Source organism: Cupressus sempervirens, chromosome 5, assembly GCF_028749045.1.
Source record: "Cupressus sempervirens isolate cs-2001-9-10 chromosome 5, ASM2874904v1, whole genome shotgun sequence".
NCBI classification, from domain to species: domain Eukaryota; kingdom Viridiplantae; phylum Streptophyta; class Pinopsida; order Cupressales; family Cupressaceae; genus Cupressus; species Cupressus sempervirens.
Window position 1 is genome coordinate 1,022,890,794 of NC_143122.1, and position 17,673 is coordinate 1,022,908,466.

Consider the following 17,673-nt stretch of genomic DNA (forward strand, 5'->3'; position numbering starts at 1 on the left):
ATGAAAAGGGAACATTTATTTATTAATAAGCAAGTGTCGACATCGTCATAAACCCATCACTCTTGCAGCTTTTCAATACAAAATGTAAATGCTAACCTTTTTAATCGTTAACCGTCCTGCTAATTTGTGATATTCGCCACACAAGGAACGCCCTGTCTCAATCTTTGTACCAACTTATCAATAAAAATATTAAATAACAATTTGCCAACGTTTTAATGATTATCAATTATTCAAAATCCAACCATTACTAGAATACATTGCGTAGCATGTTTGCCAACAAACTATATGGAAATCATCCATGTTAAAAAAATGACTCGTGTGAAGTTGTGAACAGAAGCTTAGCAGTGCATTCCATGTTTTCAATAATAAACTCATTCAACCGGAAATCATTCAGGTTAAAATGGACAAGCCATATTTCATAGAGCTAATCATCAATATAATTATTAAATAGCGGAAGATATTCCGCCTCAAGGTCTCTGATGTATATAGTAGTATAAAAAACAATTACAAGAAGCCTCAGGAGCTAACTCATGAATCATACAGAAAATATTTTGATTACACACTCCTATGCTCACAAGTTTTCCCAGCAAACATTTTCCCTAGAATAAAAACAAATTGCAAATACTCACAAAAGACCCACACCAAACCTGTGAGAAAATAAAATACACTTAAAAGAGTCACAGGCTATCATACACACTTACAAAATTTAAAAATAATGAAAAAATTGCACAAATACATCCCTTGACCAAAAGATAAGCTCTGCTTGCTACTCCTCAGCTGTGTTCTCAGTCACCCCTTTTGTGGGTGTACTTATGGGTGTACCCTTTGAAAGCTGGCTGAAGTTACCTTTCTCCCTAAAGAGTTGAAAATGGTGGTGTTTACAGTAGAGTCTGCCTTCATGTGCAACATAATTTGAGGGGCTGATGACACAACCACCATGGCTGCACTTAAAGCAAGGTTTGTGGTACGCAGTGCCATCAACAGCAACCTGGAAATCAAATTCCTCAAAAAGGTTAAAAAAACTCAACAGTATCATGAACCGAACCAAAGCATTATAAGACTCCCAGGTACAGGTAAATATACAGAAAAATAATGGAAAAATACCTTTTCAAGGGGATACACTGTCTTTCCACAAGCAACACATTTATCTTGTGTGCCAGAAAACATTGCAGAGATCCTCGAGGGTGTCTTGCTCTGTTCAATCACAAAAACAAAGAATAAACACTTTTAACAAATGTAAAGAAATTTAGTTTTCAACATTCCTAAAAAACTAGAAATTTTTAATCACAAAATTAACTAAAGAAATAAATATGCTAATTATGCAATCAATTTGTAAGCATTCAAAGCCCTTGATATAATAGTAAATAAATGTCACATGCTAATTAACAAATCGCTCCCAGTGTGTGCAGATGTGTGCTGTAACAATTAGAAATGCAACATCTAAAGCAATAATGATGTCATCAGCAATCTATCCATAGCTAATCCTCTTTCAAAGTTCTACTCTCATCAATGTTCACTGGTATTACATATTACATTTCATGAGATATGATTAAGATAGTAAAAAACTAAAGATGCAGGGTACCTCGGTGTCTACAGACTTGTCATTTCTCACTGGTTTAGGAGTCCCTGAAAGAGAACAAATGCAAGAAAGAGAAGATCGCCTCCAATTAGTGCTGCCACTGTAATGACCATTCTTGCACTAAGAGAATCTTAAATGCTTGTAAACCCAGAAGGAACCAGCAGATGAATAAATACCTTCAAAACTTTTATCCAAACTTCCTGTTCTCTTAAAAAGCTGGTCAAAGTGAGGCTTGCAATACAGAACTCCTTCAAATGATGAGTAGTTACTAAGCTGCAACCAGAATTGAAGATTTAAGATATTAGTTAGATCATAGATGTTAAAGAACCTCAATAAAACGGGCAACTTGAATAAAGTCACAAATGTTAATGCAGCCTCTACAAAGACAGGCTAAATCGAACAGGTGTAACCTGATATGGAAGAATCAAAGTAGGCTTCCCAATAATTCATCTCTATTTTTACTAGAAATAGCTTGGACTCACAAATTACATAAACACTCCCATCTTAAAGAAAACACAATATTCAAAAAATTCATTGCAAGGAACAACCTACAAGACAACATTACTACAACAAATAAGTTAATAACTTTACAAGCCTATTTTCTTGCATACTAGTCATTTATTTGTGTCCCATGAAAATCAAATTATCAAGCAAAGCTTCAAGGTCTAAAATCCCTTCCATTTTTTAACAATTTCTGATTAGGGTTTAGAAAACTTCAATGCCTCTCAAGAGAGAAAATGGTTATATAATGACCTTGATTCAACTGTGGAAAAAATAGGTCATCCTCAGTATATATATGGTCAGAGGGCTTTCTATTACTCATCTTTATCAATAAAAAACTAAATCCAATGTTACCATTTCTGCCTGGAAAACAGCCAATTCTAGGTGTGAGTTGTACCTGAATCAGGTAAGCAATGGAATAGAATATTGGTTCACATGAGGTTTGCTTCGGAGCAGTTGGATGTACCTGAAAACACTACACTCAAACCTAGGTGATCCTAAAGGTCAATGTGGTGAATCTTCAAGAATGAATCCAAAATGATTCCAACAGTTGAAGGTTCAAACATGTTTTTCTGAGTCTTGCAACCAGGAAACCCTACAACAAGGAATTTTTAAGAGCATATTTCTCGTGTATTTTATTTACATGTGGGTGGAAGCGGAATTTAATATTTGCTCAGGGAGATGCGATCTCATGCCATTTGCATATTTTGCTTTCTATAGGGGATTGCCAGCCATAATGCCACACGAGAACACCAATGTGAAATCCAAGTATTGCTCTAAATATAATTGGAACAAACAACAAAAAGTGATAACTAATTTATAACATATATGATGATTTGCATCCATACAACTTTCCATCATTGTGTTTGCTCTAGAGGAAACAATATGTTATCATTTTAGATATTGTTACATACATTTATAATTTATATGTATTATTATAATATTATGATTTTTATGCATAGTTATTAAATATTTTATATACATTAGTATGAACTTCCAATTTTTAAATATTTATAGTAGTTTAGTTTTAACATGAATGGCGTTTTGAACTCGCCGTGAATTTTTCGAAGCATTTTCAAGTTCGCATAACTGATGCAGATTGTATTGAAGAGTTGTTATACTACATCCTTGATGGTCATTAGATCAGTTATTGTGTTACTGATGTCAGCTTGAAGGTTGGCTATTAACTGTTTACGGGAAGCATTATTCTAAATTGTGCAGGATATGAATAAAGTGTGCAGTTGATTTGTGTGTTGAGCTAGAGAGCACGGTTGATATTAAGACTCAGAAATGTCTCTAGATGTCATATGTGCAATTCCGTGTACTGCACAAAAGTATGGAGAAAGTCATGATTGATTGAAGTATGACGGAGCAACTAGGTTGATCAATTTGTGATAGACAGTAAATGATTTGATTGGTCTATCAAATCTGTGATGATCCAAATATTGTAATTCAAGATTTATGATCTATACTCAGTTAGGTGATCATGGTTACTATTGTGTATGATTTAGTTTACAGGAAGACATGTTTTGGATCAGTTAAAAGTATGTTCAAGACAAAATGCAAGAATAATTGGAACAGTTGAAGTTTGATCCAAAACCAATAGGATTTAGGCCAACTCTGGTAGATCTTTCCTCATGGAGAGTTAAGTGATGATGTGACAATGATGTGGCACTAATGGGTTATAATGAATTGCTCATACATTAGTCGTTGTGATTGAATTTCTCACAATTAGGCATGTTCATTGGAAAAAGTGCAAAATGCCAGATGTTCTTTGTTGAATCGATGTTTAATTCAAATTGTTGTTCATGTGGATCTGGCAAAGAATAGATCAGGGTTTGTTAAGATGTTTTGGCGAGCCTAAGGTGAAATTCAAGTGTAACATGTTTGGGTTAAGGGTAGAAGCTCTAGAGGTTGAGATGTCTATTTATATGACAAAATATTGCAGATGCAAGTGTGATGATCGAGAATGCGTGTGTGATCAAGCCGGTGGATGAAGTCTTGGAATCAGATGCAAATGGTGTACTAAATTGGATCTGTACAAGCAATAGAGAAGTGTTATTTCCAGATGACTTACCTTGTTGAATCATAACAGGTTCTCAAGTATAAATCTCTTAACCAGGTCACTCTTAACAAGGTGAGCAGGATCATACCAGGTCTGAAGCATAATTTCTTTAATCGGGTAGCTCATTAGTTTGTTAGAAATCTGCCAACGACGTTATCCTAATAGGGTAAAGCTCCTAACAGGGCTAGAGATAAATCCCTTAACCAGGTAACTACTAACAAAATCTGCTTCTAACACGGCATTATTGTAAGCTCCTAACTGGGCGCATTTCAGAAGACTGCAATATACTTGTGTGCACTAATACCCACTGTGGCTTTTCCCTTTGACTAAGGGTTTCCACATGCAAAATCTTGGTGTTATTGTGTGGATGTTTTAAATGTTGTCTAATACTTTCACAAGTTTGCAGTGCATGCATGTGGTAAATGGTTTAATGATTAAGATCTAATTTGGTTGAGCTTTATTTGACAAGTGGTTAAAGCTTTTGAATCTGATAGATTACCGACTCACCCCACCACCCCACCCCCCAATCAAGTAATATTGGACCTTAAGTATATTTTGGTATCGAAGTGAATGTTCTCTTGGTGGAAAGCCTAACAATTTGATGTAAAGATCGGGATAATAAAGAAAGAAGGTCCAAAGTTTTCCAAAGAAAAAGTTGCCATTAGATATGACAGGATGGAGATCTACATCAAAGGAATGGGGCAACAGTATTGAAGCTGAATTTGTTGATATTCGTGGTCATAGTACTACTCATGAAGTTTGGTAAAAGCTTAAGTTTGTCTATAGTAGAGATGTTCATGTTCAAAGGGCTAGGATTGAAAGTTTGATAGGGAAATAGGATGACATGAAAAAGGTAGAACGTGAAAATATTGCTCAATATAGTTATAGGTTGAAAGAAATGGTTGATACAATCAGAATTGCCGGTAGAACCATAAGTGATGAAGAAGTGGTAAGTAAAATGCTAAGAACCTTGTTGCCTGTTTAAGTCATTAGAGTTTCTGCAATTCATGAGCTGAGAACATTTGATAAGAGTTTTTGTTGATGAACGGATTGGTAAGCTTAGTGCATTTGAGATGAACAATTATGAAAATAGTATTCTCAAGGTTGAAGCAACTTTTAAGGCCCCCTTATCATTGACACTGGAAAGAAAGGGAAAAGAAGAGAAATTGATACATTTCTTGATGAAGAAAGAAGATGAGTTGAGTTGGAAGCTCTACTTGCAAAGAAGTTGCCTAGAGGTACTAGTAAGTACAAAGGTAAATTATCTTTGGAGTGCTTTTCATGTAAAAGCATTGGCCACATTGTTGCTAGATGTCTTAACACTGATGAAAAGGATAAGGCTAGAAAATTTAAAGGAAAAGGAAAAAACAATGTTCTATTGCATTTGGGAGTGACTGATAATGAGTTGGAGGGCAATGATGAAGAGGTTGTGTTTGTTGTTGTCAAGGAAGAATCCACAGAAGGTGAAGGTGAGAAAGCTTTAGTCACACATATAGATCACAATAATGATTAAGTTATTGACAGTCCAAGTTCACATCATATTACTGGTGACAGAAGCTAGTTCATCAAGTTTGAAGAGGTTAATGGTGCAGTAGTCAGATTTGGTACCAACACTCCATGTTGGGTCTAAGGTAAAGGATTGATTTCCTTGAATGATGAGAGTAATGCTGATGATGTGTACCTTGTTGAAGTTTTGAAGCATAATTTGCTTAGTGTAGGCCAGCTTAATGATACAGGTGATCATCCAGAGTTCAAGGAAGCTGTGTAGGATTCAATGAAACTGAGGAGATTTGATTACCAGAACACAAAACAAAAGTAACTTACTCCTTGAGTACTACTGTTAACAGTTGCTTGGTTGCTAAAGTTGAAGATAGTCATGGCATAGAAGATGTTGTCATGTGGAATTTGATAGCTTGGTAAAGATTAGCAAGACTAATGCAGTTAGAGGATTCCCTACATTAGTCAAACCAGACAATGTTATGTGCAAAGAATGTCAATTGGGTATGTTGGCTGGTACTACTTTCAGTAGCAAATCTTTTTGATCTGAGATTGTCTTGAATTTAGTGAATACTAACTTGTGTGATCCTATGACGACTAGGAGTTATCATGATGATAAGTATCTCATGCTATTTGTTGATGATTTGTCTAGAATGATGTAGGTAATATTCTTGAGAGACAAAATAAAAGCATTCGAAAAGTTTTAAGTGTTTAAAGCTTTAGTTGAGAAGGAAACCGGTAAGAATCTGAAATATTTGAGATGTGACAGAGATGGAAAATATACTTCTTGCGAGTTTGTCGATTACTGTGACAGGAATGGAATCAAGAGGCAAGTGTCTGCTCCAAGGAAACCCCTGCAGAATGGAATAGCTCAAAGAAAAAACAGAACAATTGTATATGCTACCAGGAATATGTTTATTCAAGGTGATGTTTCTAAGATGTACTAGAGAGAAGCAATTAGTACAGCAGTCTACACTATGAACTGGGTACAAGAGAAGAAAGGAACTAGTAAGACTCCTTATGAATATGGTATGGTTGTACTGCTAATGTGAACTATTTCAATTTTTTGAAAGTAGATGCTATATCAAAAGAGATGCTAACTGGAAAGTTTGTTCCTAAAACTGATGTAAGAATTTTCTTAGGGTACTCTACCAAAAGCAAAGCATATAAGTGTTTTAACAAAAGGACTAACAAAATGATTTAAAATGCAAATACAAAGGTAGATGAGTTTCCAATTAGATCTAATGTTCAGAATGATTCTGGTAAACATGAACTAGAAATTGGTTAGAAAATTGTTTATGTACAACTGGAAGAGAAAACAAATGTTATACAGAGTTATGAAGAAGAGGAAGCAGTTCAGCTGGTAGAAGAAGAAGAAGCAACTCGAAGGCCCGAACCAGTAATCCCGAGGATGTGAAGTTGAATCATTCCACAAACAGATAATTGGTGACAAGGATGCAGGTGTACAAACTAGAAGAAAGGTTAGAGAAAGTACTTATTTGATTTCAGAATTTGAACCAAGAACAATCAGTGAAGCATTGAAAAATGATGTTTGTGTCAAAGCTATGGAAAACGAACTTGATCAAATTGAGAAGAATGATACTTGGACTTAAGTTCCAAGGCCTGCAGATAAGAATGTGATAGGCACAAAGTGGGTATTCAGAAACAAGCTGAATGAAGATGGTGCAGTAATCAGGAACAAGGCAAGATTAGTTTGTAAAGGATATGCACAAGAGGAAGCATTTATTTATGGTGAAACTTTTGCACCAGTGGCTAGACTTGAAGGTGCTATAATGATAGTAGCTTATACAGCCTACAAGAAGTTCAAACTTTCCAGATTGATGTGAAATTTGTTTTCCTAAATGATGTATTAGAGGAAGAAGTTTATATTGAACAATTGGAAGGGTTTACATTACCAAAGGATCAGGATATGGTGTGCAAGTTGAAGAAAGCATTGTGTGGGTTGAAGCAAGCACCTAGAACATGGTGTGAAAAGTTACACTCATACTTGATCAAGCTTGGCTTCAAAAGAACAAGTAAAGACAGTGAAGCGTATTTCAATATGGAAGGTGGTATATTGTTGATTGGTGAAGTCTTTGTTGATGACATTATCTTTGGTGGTGATGATGACATGAGCTTAAAGGTTGTAGGAGAAATGAAGAAAGGATTTTAAAAGTCCATGATTGGTGAGATAAGAAAATTCATTGGTTTACAGGTGATGCAACTTAAGGATGGTATCTTCATTTGTCAATCTAAGTATGTGAAGGAAGTGCTTAAGATCTTTGGAATAGAAGATCCCAAACCAGTTAGAACCCCAGTGGTTACTAGGTGTAAGTTGTTTAAGGATGATGATTCAAAATTAGTAAATGAGACACTCTATAGGTCTATGATTGACAAGCTACATTATATTGTTCATAGCAGACCAAATATGGCTTATGCAGTTGAGATTGTTGCAAGACTTCAGTCAAATCCAAGGAAACACACATGGTAGCAGTAAAGAGGATATTCACATATCTACAAGGAGCATTTTCCCTAGGTGGAAAACTTGTGTCATGGATCAGTAAAATGTAGAATTGTATCTCACAGTCTAAAACAAAAGTAGAGTATGTTGCAGCCCCAAGTAATTGCTCACAAGCAATTTGGATAAAGCAAGTCTTAGAAGGGGATCAATGAGAAGATCACGGAGCCGGTGACTATCTATTGTGATAACACAAATGCCATAAACATATTAAAGAATCCAGTTCAGCACATTACAATAAAATATCATTTTCTAAGAGAAAAGGTGCAGAAGAAAGAGGTGAAGAGGGACTATGCGACATCAAAGGAGCAAGTTGTTGATATCTTCACAAAGCCATTACCTAAGGATGCTATTGAGTATCTAAGAGGTGTCTTCACAAAGCCATTACCTAAGGATGTTATTGAGTATCTAAGAGGTAGACTAAGGGTCATTCCCCTACTTGAGTAGAAACGAGATTCTATTGATGCATCAATCCAGAGGATTCATTGCGTATCTTAAAATGGGTTGATGTAATGAGCACTACTTCTTAGAGGGAGTAGTTGGTCAAAACGTTGTTGGAGATTCATGAAGAGGTGACTCATGTTTTGAGTGAAATCTTTGGCATTATCGTCAAAGGGGAAGAAGTACAAAGATGATAGGAGGAAAAAAGGGATAAGTTCAAGAAGACCAGAAAGATCAGAAGATAGATCGGCTCAAGGGGAGCAACTTGATTGTTTGATGTTGACATCAATTGTTAGTATTGCCATGATTTTGGTATTCATGATCTTGGTGCTACCATCAATGCCAAAGGGGAATATTGTTGTCATAACTAATGCAGATTGTATTGAAGAGTTGTTATACTACATGCTTGATGGTCATTAGATCAATTATTGTGTTGTCATTGATGTCAACTTGAAGGTTGTCTATTAATTGTTTACTAAGAAGCATTATTCTAAACTATGCAAGATACAAATCAAGTGTGTGGTTGATTTTTGTGTTGAGGTAAAGTGCACGGTTGATATGGGAGACTTGACAATGGCTCTAGATGTTGTATGTGCAATTTCATGTATTGAACTCAAGTATGGAAAAAGTTATGATGGATAGAAGTATGACAGAGCAACGAGGTGAATCAGTTTGTGACAAACAGTGAATGACTTGACTGGTTTATCAAATTTGTGATGATCCAAATGTTGTAATTCAGGAATTATGATCTATACTCACTTATGTGATCATAGTTACAATTGTGTATGATTTGGTTTACACAAAGACATTTTTAGATCGGTTAAAGTGTGTTCAAGCCAAAATGCAAAAACACTTAAAACAATTTAAGTTTGATCCTAAACCAGTAGGATTTGGGCCAACTTTGGTAGGTCTTTCGTAATGGAAAGTTAAGTGATGATGTGGCAATGATGTGGCACTAATGGGTTATGATGAAATGGTCATACATTGGTTGTTGTGGTTGAATTTCTCGAAGTTGGGCATGTTCATTGGAAAAGGTGCAAAAGCCCAGATGTTCTTTGTAGAATCAATGTGCAATTCAAATTGGTGATCATGCAGATGAAGGGCAGATTAGGGTTTGTTGAAATGTTTTGGCAAGCCTAAGGTGAAATTCAAGTGTAACATGTTTAGGTTAAGGCGGTGGCTGCCCTAGAGGTCAAGATGTGTATTTGTGATGAGCATGAATGGTGTGTGTGATCAAGTCAATGTATAGAGTCCTGGTATTAGATGCAGATGGTGTACCAAATTGGATCTGTACACGCAATAGAGAAGTGTTATTTCCAAATCACTTACTTTTGAGTCCTAACAAGTTCTCAAGTATAAATCCCTTAACCGGCTCATTCTCAACAGGGTGAGCAGAATCCTAACAGGTCTGAAGTGTAATTTCTTTTACCAAATGCCTCATTAACTTGAGTTAGAAATCCTTCACTGAGTTTACTCCTAACAAGGTAAAGCTCCTAACAGAGCTAGAGGCAAATCCCTTAGTCAGGTGACTCCTAACAAGGCACTATTGACCAAGTGCATTTCAGAAGAGTGTAAAAAACATGAGGGTACAAATTCCCACCATGGTTTTACCATCTGACCAAGGGTTTCCACATGAAAAATCTTGGTGCTATTGTGTTACTTGTTTGGATGTTTTACTTGTCTCATTGATTCTTTCACAAGTTAACATTGCATGCATGTAATAAATGGATTTATGATTAAAATATGAGTTGGCTGAACTGTGTTTGATAAGTGGTCAAAGTTTTTGAATCTAATCAATAACTAATTCCACAGTTGTAGCGTATACTAATGAACTGAAAAATATGGTCCAGAATACAGAGGGAAACATTATAACCAGATTAACAGACCTTTTACTGCACCACTGTGGAATATTTTGGTTTCAACTTTCAGCCATGATGACATCATATGCACATTCCACAGCCATTATTAGTAGATTAAGGTAATAACAGGAATAACAATTTAAACCGGGGGATGGTGTATAGACGTAGCTTAAACAAAGGCAGTCAACATTCCATTGTACCATTCTCTAAGTTTATGGTCACAGTGCAGTTTCGGATTCGAGTTCAAGATTCAGTTTGCAAGTTTGATCATTTTTTTAAAGTTTAGGTTCCTGTTTGCTTTCAGTTTGTTCACCCATCCGCACACACATGTAAGCATAATATACGATATATATTTTGTGATATGTCTATCAAGATTCAACTGTGTAATTGAGACAAACTCATTGACCCATGTTCTAAACATGGGTCAATGAGTTTGACTCAAAAACTAAACAGTTCAATCCTGATAGTAATATCATGATTTGACTTGCTACGGAAAATATCTCCAACTTACTGATATATACATACATATGTTTTGATATACACACACCCACACAATTAATATTTATTTTAATATAATTCATTTTTTAATGCTACAGACTACTATGTAAATAAACTAAGTTATTGGATCCTCCTGGAAAGCTCCAGATCCTGATTCTGAAGCAATCTGGATCCAAATCCTTCATGGATCCTTCTCAAACCTGGGCAGGATTCTGAAATGGACTCTGGATTCTCTACACTAAGGGATCTGCAGAGAATTCGAATTCCATTCAGGAATCTGCCCTGGATATGAGAGGGATCCAAGAGAACTGTGGGAATCCATACGTGTGGCCAGGGTAAAGGGGTCCATTTCAACATTTTTTATAGTGTTTTTACATTAAAGTCAGACTCGACTCTAAAATAACCCATCCAAACGCTAATTTGACCAATATATGCTGCCTAAAGTCAAAAAAGGTCATTCATTCATCTCTCAAGAATTTTTCACCATTTTCGTTTTGTTCTACAACTGTACCATTTTGCTTAAGTTTACAGTTTTATTTTTTTATATGAAACATTGAAATAAGGCTTGTGATTTAAATTTTAAGCATGTAATGACATTTGAGACTTTTGCAGAGTATGAGTATGATATAATCATAGATTGACAATCATAAATTTATCATTTTATGAGCATCACACTTCTGACTTCTTATTATTATTAATCTATGTTTGAATTTTGAAGTTTGGAACTAATGATGAATGATCATTGACATGTTACATGCATGGGACCTATGAATACATACATACATATATATCAGTTGTAACACGGGGACTTGCTGCCCCCTCCCAAACCTCGAATTACCCACCCCCGAGACGTCCCTGCACCGGCTACTTGAGTACCCAAGTACCCCCACCTCCGCCATTCCAAAACCATGTCACCACTAGGATGGGTACTTGAATTTCTATTTTTCAATGTTACTATTGGGCATGTAATATGTTACTATGTTGAATGTTCAATTGTTCTAGTTCATGTTGCAATTTTCCTATATTCAAGTATTTAAATTTGGTATATTCTAATGAAACATCATTTCATAACTAGTATTTCAAGTGCTATATGTATACCATACAACAACCCTCCCTACCCCATCCTCCCCTTGCCATCCCCTCACCATCCCGAAAATGAGGCCTATTTCCCCTCATCTTGGAAACTCATTCCGACGTCCCGACATACCCCAGTACTGGTGTAACCTTATTTTTTTTGTAAATATCTATAAGTATATATATTCCCGTGGAATCTGGTACTATAAAGTTATATCTTTACTATTATAATTATATTTTAACATTAATATATAATATACTATAGTCATATGAAATATATCATACATTAATACCTAAGTTTCCCGTGACGTAGATTAAAATTAAATATATTTACTATAGTTAACATTAATACATTCATTTCATACAAAATATATTTGTTTCTCTGTTGATGTCTGTGTATGAGGAATTGTTTGGAGCTGTTAGAAAACTCTGCAAAACTGATCAAATTCACTCAAAACCGGTCAAATTCGATCAAAATTTGCCGAGTCCAGCGAAGCTAACCCACGAGCAATTTGAGGGACCCTGTCCAGACCCAGAGTGGACTGCATCTGGACCCATAGTTGAGCCGGTCCAAACCGGGACCCTGAGCTTTCAAGGAAGAGATTGGTAACTTAGACGAATCTTTACTAAAAAGGTTGAATTATATTACACTGTATACTATCCCCAAATTATCAAGAAGCATTTCAGAACATTTTGGCTGCTGCCTCGGAAACTGAAAATGCATGGTAGCAGATAGCATTTTAATGTGTGTTTATAAGATAAAATCAAAACCTAAGAACATGCATGTGATTTCGAGGGAGCTTAAACAGCAATATTAAAAATGCCACATTAAACCACACTATGGTACAACTACAACCAACTACCCAAAAAACATTATACGAAAAGAAACAAAATGTTCAAACCATTGTTTGCAGATGCAGACTCGGAGAGTACTCAGCAAGCCCAAAAATTTTAACTCGGAAACTTAGAAATTGTAAAAGAAATTGAAGGTTTTTTTTGTAAAATTCAATTAGAAATCATATTAAATTAAAATCTGACAATCTTGGAAAGGGAAAGTGCATGAATTTATAGCAAAAACAGCATGAATATACATTTTAACCAGCATGTTGCCTACATCGACATTTTTACCCATGGGGTTTTGTGTCTATAAAAACGCAAGAGTTAACCTTGTGACTACTCAGCAACTCAAGAAGTACTTGGAGAATTTGCAAACTATGGTTCAAACCCTCAGCAGTAAACTCAATGACAGAAAAGCAAAATATTTTTTATCAAGAAAATATAAAGGGCGTTTTTGCATCACTTATCACTACTGATTTTTAATTTTATGACTCCCAACAACAAAACATGAGCTGAATTCTAATTTCCAGCTATATAAAAAAGTTAAGATAATATCAACCAAAAAAGCTATCACAAAAAGTTGCCATCAATCTCAAACCAGTGATCTCTCATTCACCTGCATTGCCTAAACTCCAAAACAAGGAACTCAAGTACAAGAAAACTTAGCAATGACTCTTAACATAAATTGGGCATAATATGTTTCCTCTAAAAATCACAAGTTACATCTTAAACTCATTAATGGATTTCAAAACCCAATCCTAAGAAAATAATTAACTATAAAATTAAACATCTTGTACAGCATAACAGAAAAGGGCATCTAGCAAATTGGTGTCATTTCACATAGACCGCTAAAGCTTTGATCCTAGAAACTCCGATTGCCCTGCCTGGGCATCCTACTGCCAAGATATTGATCCTCAACAGTGTTGAAGGTCAATTATCTTTTGAATAATAGGCACATTGTAGGCAAAGACCCACCAATAATTGGATAGCACCTAAAGTTGGATAAAAATATAAGAGTAAAACAATGAACCTCAAATGCAAAACAAAGTATTGGCAAATGAAAACTTCAATATTTTCATCTAATACCTCCCATTGAAAATCACTTAAGCTAAGAAAGTTGACAAGAACCATGAACCTCACATGCAAAACAAAGTATTGGCAAATGAAAACTTCAATATTTTCATCTAATACCTCCCACTGAAAATAACTCCAGCTTAAAAAACTGAAAAGCCAATTAAAACTGACTGGTTAAGCATTACCTACCAACTAAACCCCAGAATGTCTTTAATACAATGATTTAAAACATCAAACGGTAAAGAAAATATATAAAAATTTAGAGCTATAATGTCTCTAATTTGATCTCTGAACCTATCCAATCAAAAAGCTATGACTTAAATCCTTCGCAGTGCTACTAACTCAATCACTAATTATGTCCACTACAAGAAAATTTGCCTGCACTACATGTCTTGATGTTTTGTGTTTTCCGCTTTGCAGACATGACGTAATCTTGCCAAATGGATATCAGTAAACAGCTAAAGCCTAAAACAGATAAACCGACCTAAAATCCTAAGAAAATGGATTTCAAACTCAATCCTACGAAAATCAATTTCAAACTCAATCCTACGAAATGGATTTCAAACTCAAACCTAAGAAATGATTAACTATAAAATTTAATGTCCTGGACAGCATACCAAAAAAGGACATCTAGAAAATTGGTGTTATTTTTGAAAGACCACTAAAGCTTTGATCCTAGAAGACTGTATTAGCATGCCGAGCACCCTAATGCCAAGACATTGATCCTTAACTCTGCTGCAGGTCTATTGCTTTTAGAATAGCTGTCACATCATAGATGACACACAATAACAGAACAGCACCTAAAGATGGATAACAATGTACAAGGAAAGCCCTGAATCTCACGTGCAAAATTAAAGCTTTGGCAAACAAAGACTCGACAATTTTCATCCCGTAACTCCCACTGAATGTCGCTCAAGCTTGAAAATTTGAAATGTTAATCAAACCTGATTGTTGAAAATCACCTACAATCATATCTTTAGTTCGATTATATAATTTATCCAACGAAAAAGAAAATACAGAAAATCCCACAATATCTAATTTGATCACTGAAACTACCCAATCAAAAAGAAATAACCTAAATTCCTCGCAGTGTCTTTATCTCGGTCACTAATCATTATTCAAAATTAGATATAAGAAAATTCGTCCTGCACTAAAATTTGTCACCTTTTTTGTGTTGTTTTTTAGTTTTTTTAAACCGGTGGACACGAAGTTATTTTGCCAAATAGAAATCAGAAAACGGCTAGAACCGATAAAACCCCCTAAAACATAAAACTTGGGCAAGCACATTCCCCCCAAAAGCCAAAAAAACTCCAGGATAACCAAAGCTCGGCGAAATCTCTCATTACTAAAATTTTCATAAATGGTGATGTCATTAAAAAAAAATCAGTCTTCATTGAATACTCCCTTAAAATTACTTCCCACATTAAACCCAAGTCCAAACAAAGTAAAACCTTTGAAACCCTAGAATGGACCTAATACAACTTTAACTTTCAAAAGAAACAAACTCTAAACAGTAAAACATAAATACCTTCAGTGTGCCCTTACAGTGTTGACACCGAAAGCATGCCTTGTGATAAACAGAATTATCAGCCGTCAATTGATCAACCAAATACACAGTCTTATCACAGGCCTTGCATTTCTGTGTTGTACCAGAAAATGCCATGCCTGCTAATCTGAATGAATCTCCACAAATAGTTTACAAAAACGGAAGGAATTTGTATGTAACAATTGTGAGCAGTCCAATAAAATCCCGATTGAACAAAAATATTAGAGGATTTATTTTGGCCAACACCACCTCCCACCGATTCTATGTGCTATGTTTGATCATACTAATGTTTGTATTGACCGGATTTCAAATGCCCATAAATTTTCTTATATGTAGACTATTCTAGCTCATTTCTCTTCTGTAATTGCTTTATAATATCTCGTTTTCTATTTTTCCGGAGGGCAAAGTCTGGCTTTGCCTTTACTTTTCCAGCATTTGCAATATACTTTTAAAATATACGCTTATATGTAGATGTTTTATGCTTTTGAGCTGGAATACACTTGGCTTTTTTGAAAAACAGTAGCCTTTCGGGGGAAAATTCTCATTGGAAAATGATAACTTTTATGGACTTAGTCGTTTTGTTGGGACCCACCTTTGTTGTCTTGGCCCAATGTGAATGAATCTGCTTTAAGGAGGTGGGGGCTTTGTTGGGACAACTAAATGAATTGTTTAGGATTGTAAACAAATCTTAAGATCTAATAATTATACATTTGATTATATAGTTATATCTAGAAAAAATTATATAAAAAATTTGCTATCAGATATTATTATTGAGGGGAAAATAGATTAAATCTTTTTTAATAACTTTTTAAGGTGGGATAACTATTTGAAACCATATCAAATTTATTTTCTATTTTTGTGCTAAAGGTGTTTCTTGTATGAAATGCAAGATCTCAATTAGGCAAGAGCCTACAACACAAGGATAAATTGTGAGCCTCCTATCTAAGAGGTGTTGGGTTCGACGCTACTTGAGCTTAATAAATTATTATAATAATTAATCACAATACATAGTAATAATTAATCTTGGCTTAGGCCTCATATCAATTCGAAAAAAATGACCTCAGTTTGCAATCCAATGGTTCACACGCATGCAAGACGATCGCAACAATTTGCATCATTAGATTTTTTTCCTTGTTTAACTCCACTGCTCATTGGTGTCTATACCCAGATAGTATGCAGTCTTTTGGATAATCTTGTTAGCATCCCCCCATTGGCATGTCTTCGCATTTAAAATGCAATTTGAATGAGTCTTAAAAAATGAAATCAAGAGATCTTGGTAAAAACCCATCAGGAAGCTTTTATCTCATGTGTGGGTTTGGTTAAGAAAGGACAAAAATCCCATAGTACTGTACAAATTCAACATGAAGCAAAGCCCGACATTCTTCCATCTTCTTATTTTCACCATCCATAGATTTTCTTAGATTATATGTGAATGAGGAAATGGAAATGCCCGAGTTTAATTTCAAACACAGAGTCATTGGTCTTGACAAATCGATATTATCATTTATAATCATGTGAACATAAAATGAATGGGTGCAATACATGATTTGTGTCATGTTTTGATCGTGGTAGAAGTAGAGTTAGAATGAAGAACAATACACACTTAAATTGTAATTTTTTAATGTCATTACACATTCTATATAATGCACACAAACCTCATGTCTACTAGTTTGCATATCTTCAATTAGAGAAAATTTGAATTGGCAAGAAAGGGTCTCAACAAGATAAGGAAATCCACTCTCTCATCACTCATAGGGAGCTCTACATTTGGTATAGTCATTATTTATCAAAACAAACTTATTGACAAGTATGTCAAGTGTGGTGGTTTAGTTAATATTCATAAAGTATTTGATGAAATGACAGAACAAAATGGCTTCTCATGGAATTTTTTAATTTTAACTTACAAAAGATGTGGATATCCTCATAAGGCACTGATACTATTCCACGATATGTAACAACCAAATGTCCAACCTGATCAATTCACCTTTGCCAACATTCTTACAACTTCTACCTGAAAATCAAGGATCTGAAATATGACACAATTATCCATTATAGTGTAATGTAAAATGGTTTTCTATCAGATATTATAGTTGTGAGTGCTTTGGTAGACATATATTCAAAATGTGAAAGTATAAAGAAGGCATGAGAATTGTTTGATAAGATACCTCGAAGAAAAGTACTCAC

The 17,673-nt window shown here is 35.0% G+C and overlaps 1 protein-coding gene across 1 annotated transcript; it reads right to left on the minus strand.

Moving 5' to 3' along the window:
- Nucleotides 1-414: 414 nt before the first annotated feature.
- On the minus strand, nt 415-15,754 carry LOC149559420 (LIM domain-containing protein WLIM1-like). Its single transcript, XM_089833316.1, has 5 exons — nt 15,472-15,754; nt 1,756-1,852; nt 1,583-1,626; nt 1,105-1,194; nt 415-988 (listed from the first exon to the last, which is right to left on the minus strand). Exons 1-5 carry the CDS (start codon nt 15,604-15,606, stop codon nt 767-769), a joined length of 588 nt encoding a protein of 195 aa, XP_089689442.1. The 5' UTR covers nt 15,607-15,754; the 3' UTR covers nt 415-766.
- Between the last annotated feature and the right edge of the window lie 1,919 nt (nt 15,755-17,673).